The following is a 17,646-nucleotide window of genomic DNA, read 5'->3' on the forward strand; positions in this document are numbered from 1 at the left end:
CACAGACAGCTCGGTCCCAGCCCGACCTCCCCGCCTCTCCCGGCCCTCCTCGCGGCCCGGCTCGGCCCCCGGCCGCTGACGGCCTCGGCGGGCGGAGGGACGCCGGCGCCCGCCCCCGTGGCGGCGGGGTGGCCGCCGAGCTGCGGCCGCGGCCCCGCACGGCTCGGCCGTGCCATGGCGGTGCTGGGGCAGGGCGCGGCGGCGGGGAAGCCGGCGCTGCTGGTCAAAGTGGTGATGGCCGGGGAGTCCTGCGTGGGGAAGACCTCCATCGTGCGGAGGTACACGGAGCCCGGCGCGGCTGCCACCTCCTCCTCCTACCTGGCCACGATCGGTGAGTGCCCGCCCGCCCCGAGCCTGTCCCGCAGCCCCGAGCCCGGCCCGGGTCCCGTTTCGCCGCCCCTCGGCGCCCTGCCGGCCCCTCGGGGCTGGCCGCAGGTGCCGGTGGCCGAGGGGAGAGGCGCCGTCCCCGCACCGCCCCGCTGCCCGGCCCCAGCCCTGCCGGGGGCAAACGCGTCCCGGCTCCAGAACCGCATAGCTCCACCTGTGTGTGCTTCACCTGTGACATTTGGAGCTCTTTCTCCTTTATTTATTTATTTTTTTGGACTTAGGAAGGCAACTTGTTCCGTCCTGTACCAGCGCTCGTGGCTCCTGATGGAGGCCCGGCTGTGGTACTCACAGAGATAACCTTATCTCCTGCGGAGCATTTCCAAACCTCAGGGAGATGCCCAGTTCCTCTGTCTTTCCTGACAGGAAGGCTTTTATCTTTGTTTTGATATATTTTGGCCGCATAAAGTCAAGACAGCTTCCACTGTGGGTGATTATGAAGTCTGCGTATTCTGCATGCCCGATTATTAAAGCAGAGCCACCGCTGAGGCGGCAGCAGTAGTTGGCCCTGCTAGACACAGAGGATTTGGGGCTGTGTCCCCGTGCTGCCGGCCCCGTACCCCCACAGAAGCTGGGTGCCAGGAGCCGTCCCCTGCCACCGTGGTCCTGGCTCGCAGTGCCTGGCGAGTGGCAAGTTGGCCCTCCTCACACCGCATGTGGTCGTCAACACGAAGTCGTGCTGCATGGCTGTGGTGGTTTTGTTTTTTTGCAGAAATGTTACAGGTCTCTTGAGCAGGAAATTTTTGTTTTTGAAAGTCTTCATGTCCATATTTATTTATTTTTTTACCCATTTTCTGTGCTCTTTAACAGAAGGTTAAAGTGTACACAAGAAGTTGTGTCTTCCGATATTTCAAACATGCACGGCTCTATATAGTTTTTAGCGTGGAAAGAGTTTGCTTAACTCAATAAATAATAGGTAGTATCTGTGGCAGCAGTTGGTCCTATTTTGTAACAGGGAATACTGGACTTATATGAAATTACTTGACTTGTCCACATGAGCACTGACTAAGTTAAACCCACCCTTATTTTCCTGCATGTTATTGCAAAGCATCTTCTGAAACCAGCACTGACAAAAAGGGAAGAATGCAACTAGCAGAAATGTAGTGAAATTGATCCTTATAACTTATAGGAGGTTTAACAAGGAGTCTTAAGGAATGTCTGTGAGAAACGTCGTGGATATCATAAACATCAGCTTTGTTAATGCATTTTCTGTTAGAACTTAGATACCTAACCTTGAGATTATTATTTTGAGATGGAATTTTTTTGTACTCTAAATCCAATCTATCATAGAGTCAAAAACTCCAGCATATTCATGATATTAAGAATATATTTCCCCAGTTGTGGGTTGAAAGACTGTAAAGGATAGCAAAGATGAAACAGTTTGATAACCATTATGGACCGAGATTAACCTTATATAGTTTTATTACTGTTCCTGAAACTTATTCCTGAGTTATTTAAAAACTTCTAAAGCATGTATTTTATCTGAAATATAAATGAATCACCCAAATGTAGTATTTGCTAACTGCAAGTGATTTTTCAAGTTATTTTTGGAAACATCCCACTTAATTCCATTTTACGAGGCACGTTGGAGTTTGGACTTTTAAAATCAATACAATTTTGGGTGATGGCTTTCGAAGTGGCGATGTTGAAGGTGGAAGTTGCTTGCTCACAAGGACAGCTACAACCAAGAAAACTGAGTCTTTGCAGCATGGCTGTGGTTGGTAATGGTGTAAAAGAAGAAGACGCAACATTTCAGATTTTTTTTGTTCACGATGTCTTCTTCCTCTTTTTTGACACTATCAAAATAACTGTTTTCATTTGCATGCCTGTTTCACACGAGCTCAGCCAAATGAACCCTATCTGTCACGCAGCCTGTTGAACGCTCGCCTGATGTTAATTGATATTTCACCCTACCTGTCCAGCTGGAACGTTGATTAGAGTAGAGGGAAGATTGTCCAGGCTGTTCGGTTTCTCAGCCATCTGAGTTTCCTGACAAAATCGTATGTCACCTCCTTCCAGAGCAGCCAAGGGTCATAGTCACAGAAGTTAAAGGTTGTCTTGGAGCTGCAGAGAGTCTCATTTCTTTGTCATCATGATTCATGGGTTTGTATTGCTAGAAAAAATCCAACTGTTATTTCAGGGAAACAAAATTTCTAGTAGGCTCCAGTAGTGAAATTTTCTAAAATAATGTATTTTATGAAATGAAAAAAAGAAAAGCATCCATAGTAAATTTTCATTGAAAGCAATTTATGTGGCACTCAGACACTCAAGGATGGGTGTCCTTCCTCCTCCTCAATTATGCAGTTTGGGTAAATTATAAGCAGTTACAGTTTTCTAATTAAACTTATACGCATCATAAGGCAGATGCATTGTATTATGAATCGTAGGCAATAGTAGACTATAAAGAATAAATGCTTTTGTTTAAACGATGGCATTGCATATAACGTCATAGCGAAAGTTTACGAACAAAAAAATCCCTTTTGCATACAAGCGAACAGGATTGTGATCTCACCGGTTGTAAGGTTTTTATTTTGCTGGATTACAGTGGCTGTGGTCCCACAGACACAGATTTTCTGTGGGAAAAACTTCTGTAGAGGTGTGAGTCCCCCCCAGACTTTCACAGTTGAAAGTGGTTCAACTCCTATTTTAGGATTTTAAAAAAAGATAATTTTATTTTGAATTTTTCTCCAAAAGGCAACTTTTGCTTATATTAAAATGAAAAATACTCATATGTATATAAAAAAATGATTTTTATGAGTAAAATATAAGACCTAACAGTAAAATTGCAAATTGAAGTGATTTATGCATTTGTTTTCAATGCAGTATGAGTAAGAGAGCCATTTCTGACGTATGTGGATGCCCCAATTCTTACTTTACAAGGAAACAAAGTAGAGTTTATCAACAAAAATGAATTACATTAAAGGTAAACATGTTATGTTTATCTCACTGGGAGCTTGGGAGTTGATACCAGCTCCTTATCTCTTCCCAGAGAAAGCTGAAGATGCTGTATGACTGGCTAGGAGCTGCACCAGCATGTACACTGCTGTCTGTCTGAGTTGCTCAAACTCATATTTTAATCTGGATAAACGTATTTTTGAGCCTTTTATATCAGGACCTTGCCAGCTATATTGGGATGAAAAGCGTTTTGTAATTTTGTAGGCCAGCTGCAGAAGACCTCTCTGAAGAGGATTTTGCACATGGTCAAAGATGTTTCATAGATACTGAGGGAGAAGATGTGCAATTCACAGCTGAATTCCTGTGTGGATAACTATTTTAATGCTTCTTAGACCTAGTTATCGTTAAGGTGCCTCAGTCCTAATATGGCCATTTTTATTATTTTGCAAGTAAAGAAATTAATCTCATGGCTATAAAACTTGGAAATAACAACTAGAATTTGAGCTTGTACCCAGTGTACCCATTCTTGGTTTTATTTGACAGCTCAGAAGAACCAAGTACAAGCTGTTGCATTCAAATAACGTTCATCTCAAGAGCGGTAATCAATGCTAGCTTCGTTATGTTGATCATATTGTATAGTACACAGGCCTAAAAGCATCTGAAATCTGTGAGCTGTCTTTGGCATTTTATTTCTCATTTTTCCTTTTTGTCTTTTCAATTTGCTAAGTTTGCATGAAATTTCATATAAAGACATGAGCAATTCATGCATGCAGAACATATTGACTTCTGTTTTTCACTAACATTCATTGACCTTTTAGGTCAATAAATTTTGAAGTTGACTTAAGAAGTCAATATGCCTTATTTTAATTTAGATTAAGTTTTAGTCTGATTCAGCACTCTGCTTCTCTTTTTATAAATAAAAAAAATCTTATATCAATTTATTATTAAAGTGTATGTCAAATAAAAACTGTTTCCTATGGGTCTGGGAATCCCTAGTTGGAGTATAATTTTTTGCTGTATTTTTTTGCACTGTTTGAAAGTGACTTTCCAGCCTCCCAGTACGTGCCTTGTCCTTCTCAAGTGCTGTAACATCAATTGTAAAAAGTGATACAGATAATTAAACAAAAACGTGTGAATTTCAGGAGCAAATGTTTTCTGTAACGTTTAAATTTCAACTGACATGAGCACATGAGCAAATTTGGCTTAAATTACCTTTCCAGCCAACATTATTAATTCCATCAAGGAAGCTTTGTGTAATATTAATTACAGATACCAATTATATTATTTCATCTTCCCTTGCTATTGAAGCTTCAATAAAATTCATCAAGTGAAGGACATGATTATCATAATAATTTTAAACTCTTTTGCCACATGCACACAAAAATGTTACTACCATTGGATTCTTGCATGTGAGCATGTACTCTTCAAAGGTTTGCGCAAAATACATTCAGAAATAAAAAGAAGGGAACATTTCCTTCACTGCGTTATTTTATTGCCACAAATGCTTTCGTTTGATAAAATAATTTGGCAGCCAGATTCCAGTAGCAATCAGTGCAATGGTGCTAACCTAAAATCATACTGCTTTTGCAATCCTTCTTTCTTTCAAGTGACATTACTACAGGTGACGAGCAACTCTGAGGTTAAGTAGCTGCATGTTGGCCTTGTGGATTCTTGACCATGGAGAATGCAGTAGGGCCAGCTACCACAATGCTGCCGTACCTTTACTTAATGTAATGGACTTAATGTAATTGCCTGGTTAATTTTCAGGGGAAAAAAACTGAGCAGAGAGATCAGTGAAATGTACTTCAAATTTCAGCAGTATAGTGAGGAGATACATCACTCCAAGGTAGCAGGTGATAGCGAGCAGATTTTAATGTTAAGTTTGGAGCTTCAACAAGCCACAAATCCAGGTGTCATTTACCACACTTGTCATACAAATTTAGTAGTATAATAAAACACTATAAATTATAAGGAAAGTATATTTGAGGAAGTATCTGTAATGTATGTAGAGACGATACTCAGCAGTGATTTCAAGTGCTAGTGCCTGATTTTAGCATTAACAATCTGTATTTGGGATACACAGAGATAAAGACTGTAGAGACAGTTGTCGATTTAAATGAAATCCAGTGTATGCTTGTCTTTGCATTTAACTAATGCAACTAATTTCTATTCCTGTTCATGTAACCCTAGATTATTTTTTTTAGGGATTTGGAACTGAAGACTGAAAAATGGCATTGTGCATGTAACAGCTTTGTAAGCATTTGTTGCTAACTATGTATAGCCTTTGTGATGAAATTGGAAACAACTGAAATCACTAGTGTATTTGCCAAGTATTATTGTGCATAAGCTATGAAACTGCTGTCCTATCATTTGTCTGTTAATGGAAATAAGCACACGTAGTTTCGGAATATCTGCACCTTTGCTTTGACCTGCCCCTCCATTGCATTTAGTGTAATGTATTGGCACATAGTTGTCTTCACCACTGAATAATTTCCTTTTATAACTTCCATTTTAAATTTATATGGTTAGTTATTCTTTGTTTGATACAGTTCCTTTTCACCTTCTGTTCAAAATTGCATGATAACTAGAGTTAAGAAACATTCTTCAAAAGGAAATCCGTGTTATGAGAAATGTTACAGATTTCCTTCTTTCTTCTAGGCATTGATTTTAAAGTAAAGCCTATAACGCTTAATGATACAAGAGTGAAACTTCAAATATGGTAAGTTTAATTTATATCACAAATGAAAGCCAACTAAAGTGCATTACAACTTGAAAAATCTCATCTGCTTTTATGTGCATGCCTGCATTAAAGTGCAACTCTTATGTAGTAGGTCATTTTACATTTTTATTTGAGATAGGGGAGCATATTTTTTGCATTAGCTAAACTTTTTTTTTGCATTAACTTACTTTTTAATTAAAGTAAGTTAAAAAGAGAGTTGTTGCTGGATTGCTTTAGCAATAAAACTTTGCTCTTGCCAGCATGCACACAATGCAGATCTACAAACCATATTAAGTATATTTAATTGTATGGGAACATTGAGGGAAGTGACAAAGCAAGAAAATGTTATATTTCATTACCCAACAAATGCAGGCTCAAATGCCTGCCAAGAGAAAGTTATTCAGATGAATCTTTGGGAACCTACACTCCTTTTTTGTTTGTTTGTTTTTGAGGCTTTTCTAAATGGTATTTAGGAATGCAGACAGCTATGTCTACAGGCATCCAATACAGACGGTTATCTATATTTATCAGTATTTAACTTCTCAAGGAGTAGCTGTATACCTGAATTATCTGACCTGTGTTAGATATTCAGTTACTCCATCTCAGGTTCTAATGCAAAAGTCTTGAAGGCTTGTTGGCAGCTTTCTTAAAGCATAATTATGTGTAGGAGTCTCTGCATCCCAGTATATTACGTTTCTTTCCAAATACCTGTCTTCCATCTAAACCAGATCACTCTTTGTGTTGCAGTTTACAAAGTACTAGTCAGAATGTAGGATGTCATCTGACTCCTGCAGTGCTTGTACTCCACATTTATTTATTTTTTTGCCACCTGAGTTGTACTCATCTTGCTGATTAACAATGTATAAAGAAGTGAACTTGAACTGTGTATAAAGTCGTGAGCTTGAAGTTACACTCAGACTTCAGCTGCTGGTTTAGCCTTCCTAGTAGTGCTGTATTCCTCAGCATAAACTTCAGTGCATTTCTTTCACTGCTGAATATACTTGAAATCTGGCACCCAGATTTCCTCCCATCCTTATATTCTCTTGTTCCTTTCATACACGGTTAAAAATTTGTTCAACTCTGGAAAATAAAGTGATTTATCTTGAAGGGAGAGGTTCTACAGTTTATTCATTGATTTTAAATTTATTTATACATTTATTGGTGACTTTTTATGGTTTCTTTCAGGGATACTGCTGGCCAGGAACGTTTCCATACGCTTAGTACTAGCTATTTTCGTGGAGCACAAGGCTTTGTGCTTGTATATGACATCACAAATATGGACAGTTTTCAAGGCATAACAAGCTGGATGAAAGACATCCATGAGGTAAATATATTTAACAGCGGTTGACCTTTTAATGAAGGTAGTTAATGAATTACTGCAGTTAATGTTTGAAATGACTGCACAAAATTTATTGTTGTTCCTGGAGCTGTGTGTTTCTAACCACAGTTTCTTACATTTAACTCAGCACATGGTATGGTAGTAAGCTTAATGTTATGTGAAACTGAAGGACCGTGTAGATTATTCAGAGCAACCCCTTGCTGATGCAGGAGTGTTTTTTGAAGTACATTTAAAACATGTCTTCAAATCCAGTTTCACACATACTAAGTTACAGTGCTTTTGTCACCAGTGTGGCTGTTCACAAGACCTACAAGCCAATCTCCATGAGTTTTTCCCAGGATTTTAATTAGCTTCAATGTCAAAATTCCATATAATAATCAGTGATTGCCCTTTCCTAATTTCATTACTTTTATGTTGTTGCCTCATCCCAAAAATCAAATTAAACAAATCAAATGAAACATCCTGTTTTTCTTTGCTGGATATTCCCATGTGAGAATGGGAGGAACTGGCAGAGAGAAAGGTCAGTCCTTTTTTGGTGCAGCGAGCTGTTGGTTTAGTTCATCTGCTTGTGGTACTGCAGCCAGAAAAGTGTGTTTTCATGTGACGTAGGAAGGGATTCAACAACACATGGCTGCCAGACAGGGGGCATGTTCCTACAAACTTCCCTGCATCTGAAAGTTTGCTCCTGCTGTGCTGCTTCTGGAGCCTGTCAGACCCCTCTGAGCTTTCACTCCACCTCTCTAATATGGTGAAAAATTAGCACAGCAAAACCACTTGTGTAGTTTTCCGCTGTGTTAGTGAGTTTAAGAGGTTCATAGAAAGGTCTGGCAGTTTATGGAGTTGTCATAAGGGAGAGTAACAGGAAGGCTGGGAGAAGAATGTGTGGGAACGATGTCGGGAAGGAGCTAGGGAGGAAGTTGTCAGGCATCAGATCACTGAGCTACCCGTAAACCAGTACCGGGAGCCTGTATTCATAGAATCACTGGATCACAGAACAGCTTGGGTTGGAAGGGACCTTAAAGATCACCTTGCTACAACCCCACTGTCATGGGCAGGGACACCTCCCACTAGACCAGGTTGCCCAGGGCCTCATCCAACCTTGAACACTTTGAACACCTCCAGGGATGGGGCATCCACAACATTTCTAGGCAGACTGTTCCAGTGCCTCACCACCTTCTGAGTGAAGAATTGCTCCGAATTTCCATCTAATTTAAATCTTCCCTTTTTTAGTTTAAAACCGTTCCCCCTTTTCCTGTCATTAGCTGCCTGAGTAATACTGCTCAGTCCCTCTTGATGTTTGCTGTTGGGTAGAGATAGGTCTGTTTTCTATGTACTGACACAACAAGTTCGTAGTTAGTATGACTGCATAAGAATCCAAACAAGATAGTGCTCTTTGTTGATTAAAATCAAGTAAACATTCAGGCAGGATTTTTTTTATAATACTTACAGCCTCTGTGAACTGGTAGGAATATGACATGATGGATGGATGGAAGAGCTCATCTTGGAAAAACAGGCTCTGAAAGAAAAACATCAAAGACATCCTTTTCTCTTGTCACAGCTTCAGTATACAGAAGAATTATGGTCATATATCCAATAATATACACTTAGGGTATCTTATACTGTTGTTAAGACATTGCATTTACATTACTTCAGTATTAAGAACATTACTATCTATGATGACCTAGTACATCATTATCCTTGATCTTACAGCTGTCTTAAAAGTCTTACTGTCAACAGAGTGTAACTTCAATAATGTTTTATGCAAGGTGCATTTGTGGCCAAGAAGGCCAGCAGTATCCTGGGCTGCATTTGGAAGAGTGTTGCCAGCAGGCCCAGGGAGGTGATCCTCCCCCCTCTCCTCAACCCTGGAGCCTTGTGTCCAGTTCTGGGCTTCCCAGTACAAGAGGGACATGGGAGTACTGGAGCAAGTCCAGAGGAGGGCTACGAAGATGATTAGAGGACTGGAGCACCTGTCGTACGAGGACAGGCTGAGGGAACTGGGCCTGTTTAGCTTGTAGAAGGGAAGACTGAGGGGAGACCTCATCAATGTGTATAAATAGCTGAGGGGAGAGTGTCGAGAGGATGGAGCTGGTCTCTTTTCAGTTGTGCCCAGGGATGGGACAAGAGGCAATGGGCACAAACCGAAGCACAGGAAATTCCAGCTAAATATGAGGGCACACTTTTTTACTGTGAGGGTGACAGAGCACTGGAACAGGTTGCCAAGGGAGATTATGGAGTCTCCTTGTCTGGAGATATTCAAAACCCGCCTGGATGCCATCCTGTGCAACGTGCTCTAGGTGATCCTGCTCGGGAGGGAGGTTGGACTAGATGATCTTCAGAGGTCCTTTCCAACCCTGCCCATTCTGTGATTCTGTGATATATATACATGCATATATATATATATATGAAATACTCGTCTGACTTCATACTGCCTTCAAAGGGGTCATTTTGCCCTGTCATGTTGAGTTAGATCAACAAGTTTGTTGATTCACGGGGGCAGGGAAGGATGGGACTAGCACTGGTAGCCACAGTGCCTAAGTGATAAAGCTTAGATCTGCTTGAGTCAATCAGGAAATCACACCTGCATGAGCCTGCTTTCTGTTCATGATACTTAAAAGTTTTCATGTAAACACACTCAAGCTATTAATAATTAGATTGTTTAATCTTACCTCCCAAAAGTACTTCCTTATTTTAGAATTTAAAAAACCCCTCAATTTAAACAATTCCTAAGAATGTAAATTGCATGATTGATTGTACCAATCTTAAAACTAGCAATTAGTGAGTGTTGTAATGGAGCTAGATAATAATAAAAAAATTAATTTAATCCTAGAGTGGTATCAATTTCTGAAGTGTCTTGGTGAAAATGTATGGGGCTGTTCATTGTAAAAGAAGTATTTCTAAGTAATGACTGTTAACACAGGGCATATCATGAAAATTAATTACTTACTGGAGGATAGCAACATTTCTTGCATTTGCTTTGGTCTGTAAGTGCAAACCAGTATTTAATTCCCCACAGATGCCCAGTATCAAAGTGGCTGTTGCTACAGCATCCTGAAAAATGTGCAAGGGTAAAAATAAATAAATAAATAAAAATAAAAAAGGAAACAGGTACAGGTTTTGTTAAAAACCAGACTGTTAGATAAAGTTTATATCTGAACCAATCAAACAGGATTTTTAGATGATTCAGTTACAACAATTGCACTCTTTTTAATTCGTTGTACATAGAGCTTTTAAATGGAAGGATTTTTAAAAATCTGTTCAGTGTGCTAAGCCATTTTTATTTTCAACTGCTGTAAAAATCTAAGCAATTTAGCATTCCTAGATACTCCATCAATTTTAGAAAAACTGGCCAGTGAGTGCTATTGCAATCAGATTGCCAGTAATGTTATCATTGTATTTAAATTATTTTGAGTTTGGAATACAGCAACTTTCCTATTAAAAATGAATTATTGTTTAAGGAAATTCAAGACATAACTATAGTTTAGTGTCTGTATCGTTCTAACATTTGTGCTCAGAATTAGAGCAGAACTAAATAACAGGATTGTATATTAAAAGGTTACTAGAATAATATACTCACAACTGAGTATCGTAGGACTTCATTGACAAATCCAATACAGGTATATTGGATTTGTAATGCACTAATTAGGAGCATGATCATTGCAGGAAAATTACTTGAGAACCTGCAACCATTGTTTATTCATAGGTGATATCATATTTATTAGGGTTTTCCTCTAGACTGCTGAGTTCTGAAAGGCTGATTCTATTTGGCTGTTAAAAATCAAATACAAGTAACTGTGTACCAAATCCATTTGTAGAAAGCAGTTCCTTCCAGGATGTGTTGAAGAAGATCCCAGCTAACATACTGGCAAAAAATTACTCACAGTAGTAAATGCTCAGAGGTTCCCAGAGAGGATTTGGATCTCTGGAGATGTGTAAAACTCAGTTCAACAGGGCCTTGAGCAACCTCACCACGTGACTTTAAAGTTTGGCCAGTTCTGAGCACGGGGTTAGACCAGATGACTTCCAGAAGTCCTTACCAACCTGAATTCACCATGATTCACCATCATTCAACCATGATTCACACTTGTGGTATGGGTCACCAGAAACTTTGATATAGATGGCAGGCCCTAGTTTTCTTTCATATACATGGGACTGGTTTTTGTTGTGCTAGTCTCCTGATGTGGCCATGAAGATGGCGTTACCAGTTCCTAACAATTATCTTTGTGCTGGAAATCATGTGCAAGAACTTGCTGATATAATCTAGTGTTTTTGTAATATACTAGCTTTCTTCCTGTGGTATCTGAAAGAGGTGAGCCCTCAACCAGGATATTGAACGTATGGGTGTGGTGGGTTACTGCTGGTTTAACATAGTGCCCTTTTCTGGTTCTGTGCATTGCAATGCATCTGAGAGTTGGAATCTTGGACAGTATTTCTGCGTCATACTTAAATAAAAGCTCTACAGAAAAATGCTTTGCAAATGTAAATTAGTTTGACTTCAAATTGCTCTGAGTTTTTCTTCTTCAGATGGGAAAGCATGGTGCCAAAGGATTGAATTGCTCCAATTCATAGATGGGTTTGTCGTTACGATTCTGATTAGAACTGAAAATTTCTTGTCCTTGTCATTTTGCTAAATTGCTATATCTCTTATCCCAGATTGGTTTGAGGATAAATTGGTTTATGTCCAATCAAGTCTAAGTTTGTTAATAGATATAGCAATTCCACCACTTGTACAATTCCACCAAAAACCCGGAAATGAGGCATTTGTCATTGAGATCATAACGTGGCATTTAGAAAGATACGTGGAAAGAGACATCTGTGAGAATCGTAATATGAACACTGCAAGTGATGCTGTCAAAGAGATTGTGGGGACAGTGTATTCTTAACAAACTATTCTTCATTAGTAAAAAGGATAAGTTTCTGGTATCATTGTCTAGTAATTAGGAGGAAGAAACTTCCTTGCCTTGTGACCTTCCCCAGCTCTGCCTTCATCTCACTGCATGCTGATGTATATCTCATCTTCATATCTGAAAAATTATATTAATGCTACTCTTTTTCCTTACATACGAACTAGTTAAGCATTACAATAGTGTTTTTATCATATCTAGGTTCTCAATTTCACTCTTTGGACCTGCAAGCAAACTTATGTTCCCCTTTCAAACTGTAATCAAAATAGTATCAAAATAGTGCAGCCCTGCACTGTGGAAACATGGTGGAAGGACAAGGTGGTGATTCTGAGGAAAAATTAATGCTTCACCGGATAGGTACAAGGAGTCAGGATGAGCTTTGGATTAATAATGCTCAGCATGCTGCAGGGGGCAGGCTGAGGCCACCCATTCACGGCAGGGTCTGTGCTCCCCATTTAAGTGAAGGGATGGTCTCCCAGTAACCTGTAAGTACCTGTGATGCGGTTCTCTTTCCATATAGATGTCTGTGCTACTTTTGACATACAAATTCACAACGCATTTGTGAAAAGTTCCTCTGCAGAATGAGAAAAAGTGCAGAAAAACATCGGGGGAAAAAGAACACATACAAAAAGAATGAGCAAAGCATTCTCCATTTTGCATTCTTGGTTTCTGTTACTGCCCACGTAGTCAAGAAGTGACTTAGAATATGCATTTACCTGGTTGAACGCACAGGTTAGGTGAAAGTTAAGCAGTCCTGTAGTTATTTAGGACCATGGATGGATGGCTGCTGCTGGAGCAGGCTGCACGAGCACACCATGGTGTTACGTGATGCGAGCGTGTTCCTAGTCCAGTCTGTGGCACCACTGAGTTTGTGGCTGTGGCGCTGCTCCCTCATGTGGCCACCCATCACAGCAGCTGGCAAGCAGCAGCCTGGCTCCAGCTTTTGCCAAAACCCGGTAACTCCAAACTCTTCCAAACTGGTCAAAACACTTGGTTGGCCTCAATAAATCTCACAACTTCAAATTTTGAAGAAAAATAGGGTGATGATGTAGCCTTTTTGGATATTTTCAAAATATATATATATACATATATATGTAGGCTAGGTTTTCTCCAAATCTGTACTTCATTTAATTTGAAGTTTCAGTGGAATATGAACTTTGAAATGTTAAAAGCAGAACAAAAACTCAGGAGAGTCAACCAAAACTCATATTTGTGAAATACCAAGGCAAAAGATTTTTTTTTCACTGCTCAAAAAAAGAAAATTTCTTCTTCTTCTTTTTTTTTTTCTTTTTTGCCTTGATTAAATTTTGATAGTACTTTTCCATGACATAGGAGAAATGCTTCCTGACTCTGTTAGCTGGCTTACATAATAGCATCTTAACAACTGTAAAATAATCATCCTCTTTTTAGCTATAGATTTTGCATTTGGAAGGCTTATTCCTGAGCTATAAATAAAAGAGGATGAAAATACACAGTGAGCTTTTAGAAGCACTGAAGAGCCATATTTTTGGCCGATTGAAATCAGTGTACCTCTGCAGTTTTTATGCCAGCTGAGCACATGGTCAAACTTCTGCCTACTCATGTTGAGTTATTTTTTAAAGACTTCATCTGCACAATTGGTTTTCAAAATTTAAAATGAAGGTAATGTTGGTTTATATCCTTTAGTTTTCTAAAAGGAAGAAGCTTCAAGATACTATCTTTAAAAAAAAATCCAGTCAAAGTGAAAATTCATTATGAAATTGTATTAATGTAGAAATATAGTTATTTACGGAAGTAAATACTGAAAGGCCTGGTATCGCTACCCTTTAAATACTGTTGTTATTTGAAACTGTGTACAAAGAACATTCCCACTTTTAAGAAGTTGTGTTGTTTGTGCAGAAATACACAACAGGATGAATTTCATGTTTTTGCACAGAAAGGATGCTAGCATTTTCTTTTGACCTTTTACTTCAGAGTAAAGTCAAATGTCACTGGTAAAATCCTCAGCTGCATACAGCCTTATTTCAAATAAAAAGTTGATTACATGATGAGATTAAATTGTCTGTTTACTCTACCCTATTTTAAGGACTGATGTATGTAATTTTATGTAGGAGAACCATTGACCTTAATGAGTAAAGCTCCAGTGCGTTCTGAAACAGCCAACATTTTGGTCTATTAATCCAGGTTAGACTGATTCATTATTTTGGGCCTGTACTTTATACTCTTATGATGAGCTTACTTCATTTTAATACTGCATTGTCTTGAACATCAGCTGTGGTTATGAAATGAGATTAGCTGACTCTAAAATGAGAGTGGATTGAAAAAACGAAATGGTGTTCCTTAATAATAAATTGTGCCCACTGCTGTACTCTTCAAATGAGGCAACTTAGTTGTAAAAGAGAGAGGAAAAAAAGAGAAAAAATAATGATTCCATCATCCTTTAATGAATAGAGATTTTTCTTTACATTTCTCTGTCGGGGGGTACTTGTGTCCATGTGCAGCTCTTTGTGCTCTGGGGAAGAGTGTTGTCTGTGCCCGTTTTTGTTTTATGGTACAGATTCTGAGAATCGTGGTTGTGAGGGCTCAAAGTGTTTGGCTTGTGATACTGGAATTTTACTGCAGCTGTAATGATGAATTATCAGTGTTCTCTTCTTGTTGTTTATTTGGAAATGAGGCATCTTCTGTCACATTGGGTAGGTGAATATATTTGTATATGCCTGTTCCTTTCAGTCTTTCCAAATAAAAAATTTCCAACTATTAGCTAGTTTTAATCTCCTCTGAAAGAGATAGAGACACCCTACAGCTTTATTAGTATTATAAAAATTAAGACTTTATTAGAGATTTCATCAGCATCCTTGTAGAGAGATCTGTAGCATGAGATCAAACTATTTGAGTCACCAGAGGAGCTGTGAGAGCATTTTCTTTCAGAATATGTCATGGGATCAGGTCACATGTGCATTGTCTCTAGACTAAGACCCTCAGCTTCCTCCATTTAAGCATCAAAAGTGGATTTAAATACTGTGTTTTTTGCAACAAACGTCAGTTTGCAATTTCCACATTCTGTTGCAGAACTGTTCCATTTCCCTGTCATTATTCCAGTCATGAGAGTTACAATGGCTTATCTTAAAATAACACTGATGTAAAGCATCCAGAGTCATCATGTACGTAACTGGATTAGTGGAACGAAGGATGGAGACAAGGTCAAAAAGCTAGATTTTTCTTCCTTCTGAAATCAATGAGGTTTTTAAATTTTTACTTCATTAAAAATCTATTGCCTTCTTCCGAGTGTCTTGGAATAATCAAACTTTTATGTTGAGTTTGAGCACTTTGAATGTAATTTTACTGTCTGTGTGCAAAAGTGAAGTACAGAGAGGTGCTCTTTCAGGTGCAGCAAATTCTTTCCTTTTTTCCTTTTGAGTGCCAGATGTAGACCTGACTAACATGCTAATCCATGAACCCATTACTTCAGGGAGGGCAGCGTCTGTGACTTTGGGGCATTTCCAGTCACTTTAAAACCTCAAGATGAAGCATTCATCAGAAGACGGCACACATGCACCATATACTTTATACCATATTGAAAGATGTTCCAAATTATGCCCTGTACTTGAAAGCGGCTTTTCTCTGCTCCTTGCAGTCTTGATGTTTTCCTCAGAATCCTGTGAACTCATGAAAAATATTTCCACAGATGAAAAGGTCAGGACAGAATTTAGCCTTTGCTTTCAAGGGAATAGTTGTGAAGGTTAGTGTGAGTTGAAGGTGAAAGGCTTACGTTGTTTGCTTTTTTCCTAACATGACACTTACTAATGCTGGTTCTTTTTTAGAAAGCAGGTGATGAAGTGGACGTAATACTGTTGGGCAACAAGTGCGATAAGGAGTCTGAACGTGTAGTTCCAAAACGTAAAGGAGAAAAGGTATCATTGATCACTGGTGCTTTCTTCTGCTGAGTATGTGAGTATGAACTGTTACACAGAAAATGATAAAAGGCTCCTGGATTCCAAAAATTCTGTTAGAAATCGCTCCAGAAGAACAATGGGCTTTTTGTTTGTTTGTTTGTTTTTAACATATGTGCAGAAATGCATTAAATATCTCCTAGCTGCTCTCTTCAGAATACTGATTCTTATTTTAAAAGTTAAAATGAACTTAAATAGTTACAGGCATTATGGTAGAAATTGTATTTTTCAAGTTATAATTACAGTTATTTTAGAATCTGCATTTCCAGAGTGCTGTTCTAATGTGGAATGCTAAAATATAATACATAGTACATTCTGCATCATCTTTATAGTACCTGATGTACTTATCAATGATTTTTTGCTACAGTCTGACTGTAAAGAGCTATTCTGGCAGCCTGCGCACTGTGATCTTAATTGTTTATAAATAGCCCTAAATAATACTGGACAGATACATTTAGGGAACATCCAGCTATCCTCCTAGTTCTAACTGTGTGGGTTGTATAGCTGAGATTATAGTTCAGTTATAGTATAGTATAATTTAGACTATAGAGGAAGAACTGGTAAGTGGAGAGTACTGTTTTAAAGGTGATAGCAAATTAACGTCACTGAGAACCTGTGAGGAAATCCGGGAGGCATGCAGTGGCAGAAGAAATTGTGGTGCTGAATTAATGTCACAGTATAGCTTGGAGTATATACCAGTAATTTTTACAACTGAAAATTTTTTGCGTCTGTTGTATGTATCTTGGAATGAATCCTTCTAGTACGCATTTAGACATGGTGAGTCAGGCAAGTTATACTGTGTTCAAGGAAAAGAACACTGTTAATTTCTTGCCAATTATGTAATTCCAGATTAGAAAACTTTAAAAAATAGCATAAAGTGTACTTTATCTGTGTACATGGAATAAGGTTGCTGAAAAATACATGTATACTCTAACTCAAGGAATACAGTCAGAAATCTGAAGGCTCATTGGATGCGTGTGCACAAGAGGGCAGTATTAGGGTTTTGCATATGGTATTAACAATGACATTTTCTGACTTCTGCATCCTTAACGATGCAATCAACTTTTCTCTTAATGTAGTCTTTTTTTTGAGAAACAAGTCATTACCCTGACTCTCCACTGAGTCTACTTTCCAGATTTCTCCCATGTTCTGAGGCAGCTCTTCAGTTATACTATTTTTCTTTTAATGTGATTTTAAAATGCTAGAGAATCTGACTAAGCTAGCTGGAGAAAGATTGCATTAGCAAAGAGTGAGCTAATATTGTCCTCTCACTCCAAGGAAGAAAATACCATATTAAGAGGGGAAAATGGTTTGATGCAAACTCTGCCACGTAATAATTCGTACTTGCATATTTCGTATTGCCCTGTGAGTATAAACTGTAAGTATTGTTCTGCTCAGAATCTTGCAAAGATCAAAGGATTCTCTAGGAATCTTACCATGGATTTTGGCATTTCCATAACAAGCTGTCATAACTGA

General features: G+C 38.9%; 1 protein-coding gene across 3 annotated transcripts in view; it reads left to right on the forward strand.

The window, feature by feature from the left end:
• Positions 1-74: 74 nt before the first annotated feature.
• The window catches only part of LOC310895357 (ras-related protein Rab-10-like), a 30,859-nt gene continuing 13,287 nt past the window's right edge, over positions 75-17,646 (forward strand). Inside the window, exons 1-5 of one of the 3 annotated variants that reach the window (XR_014580634.1) lie at positions 75-331; positions 5,938-5,998; positions 7,184-7,322; positions 16,042-16,131; positions 17,449-17,548. Coding sequence is in view for 2 of the 3 variants with exons in the window: in XM_083826600.1 (XP_083682726.1) it covers positions 175-331; positions 5,938-5,998; positions 7,184-7,322; positions 16,042-16,131; positions 17,449-17,535 (534 nt within the window). In the remaining variant the exon portion in view is untranslated. The remainder of the gene's footprint in view (positions 332-5,937; positions 5,999-7,183; positions 7,323-16,041; positions 16,132-17,448; positions 17,549-17,646) is intronic. The other 2 variants (XM_083826600.1, XM_083826599.1) reach the window with 2 other exon arrangements.

The sequence above is a fragment of the Anser anser genome (genome assembly GCF_964211835.1).
Source record: "Anser anser genome assembly, chromosome: 2".
NCBI lineage: Eukaryota > Metazoa > Chordata > Aves > Anseriformes > Anatidae > Anser > Anser anser.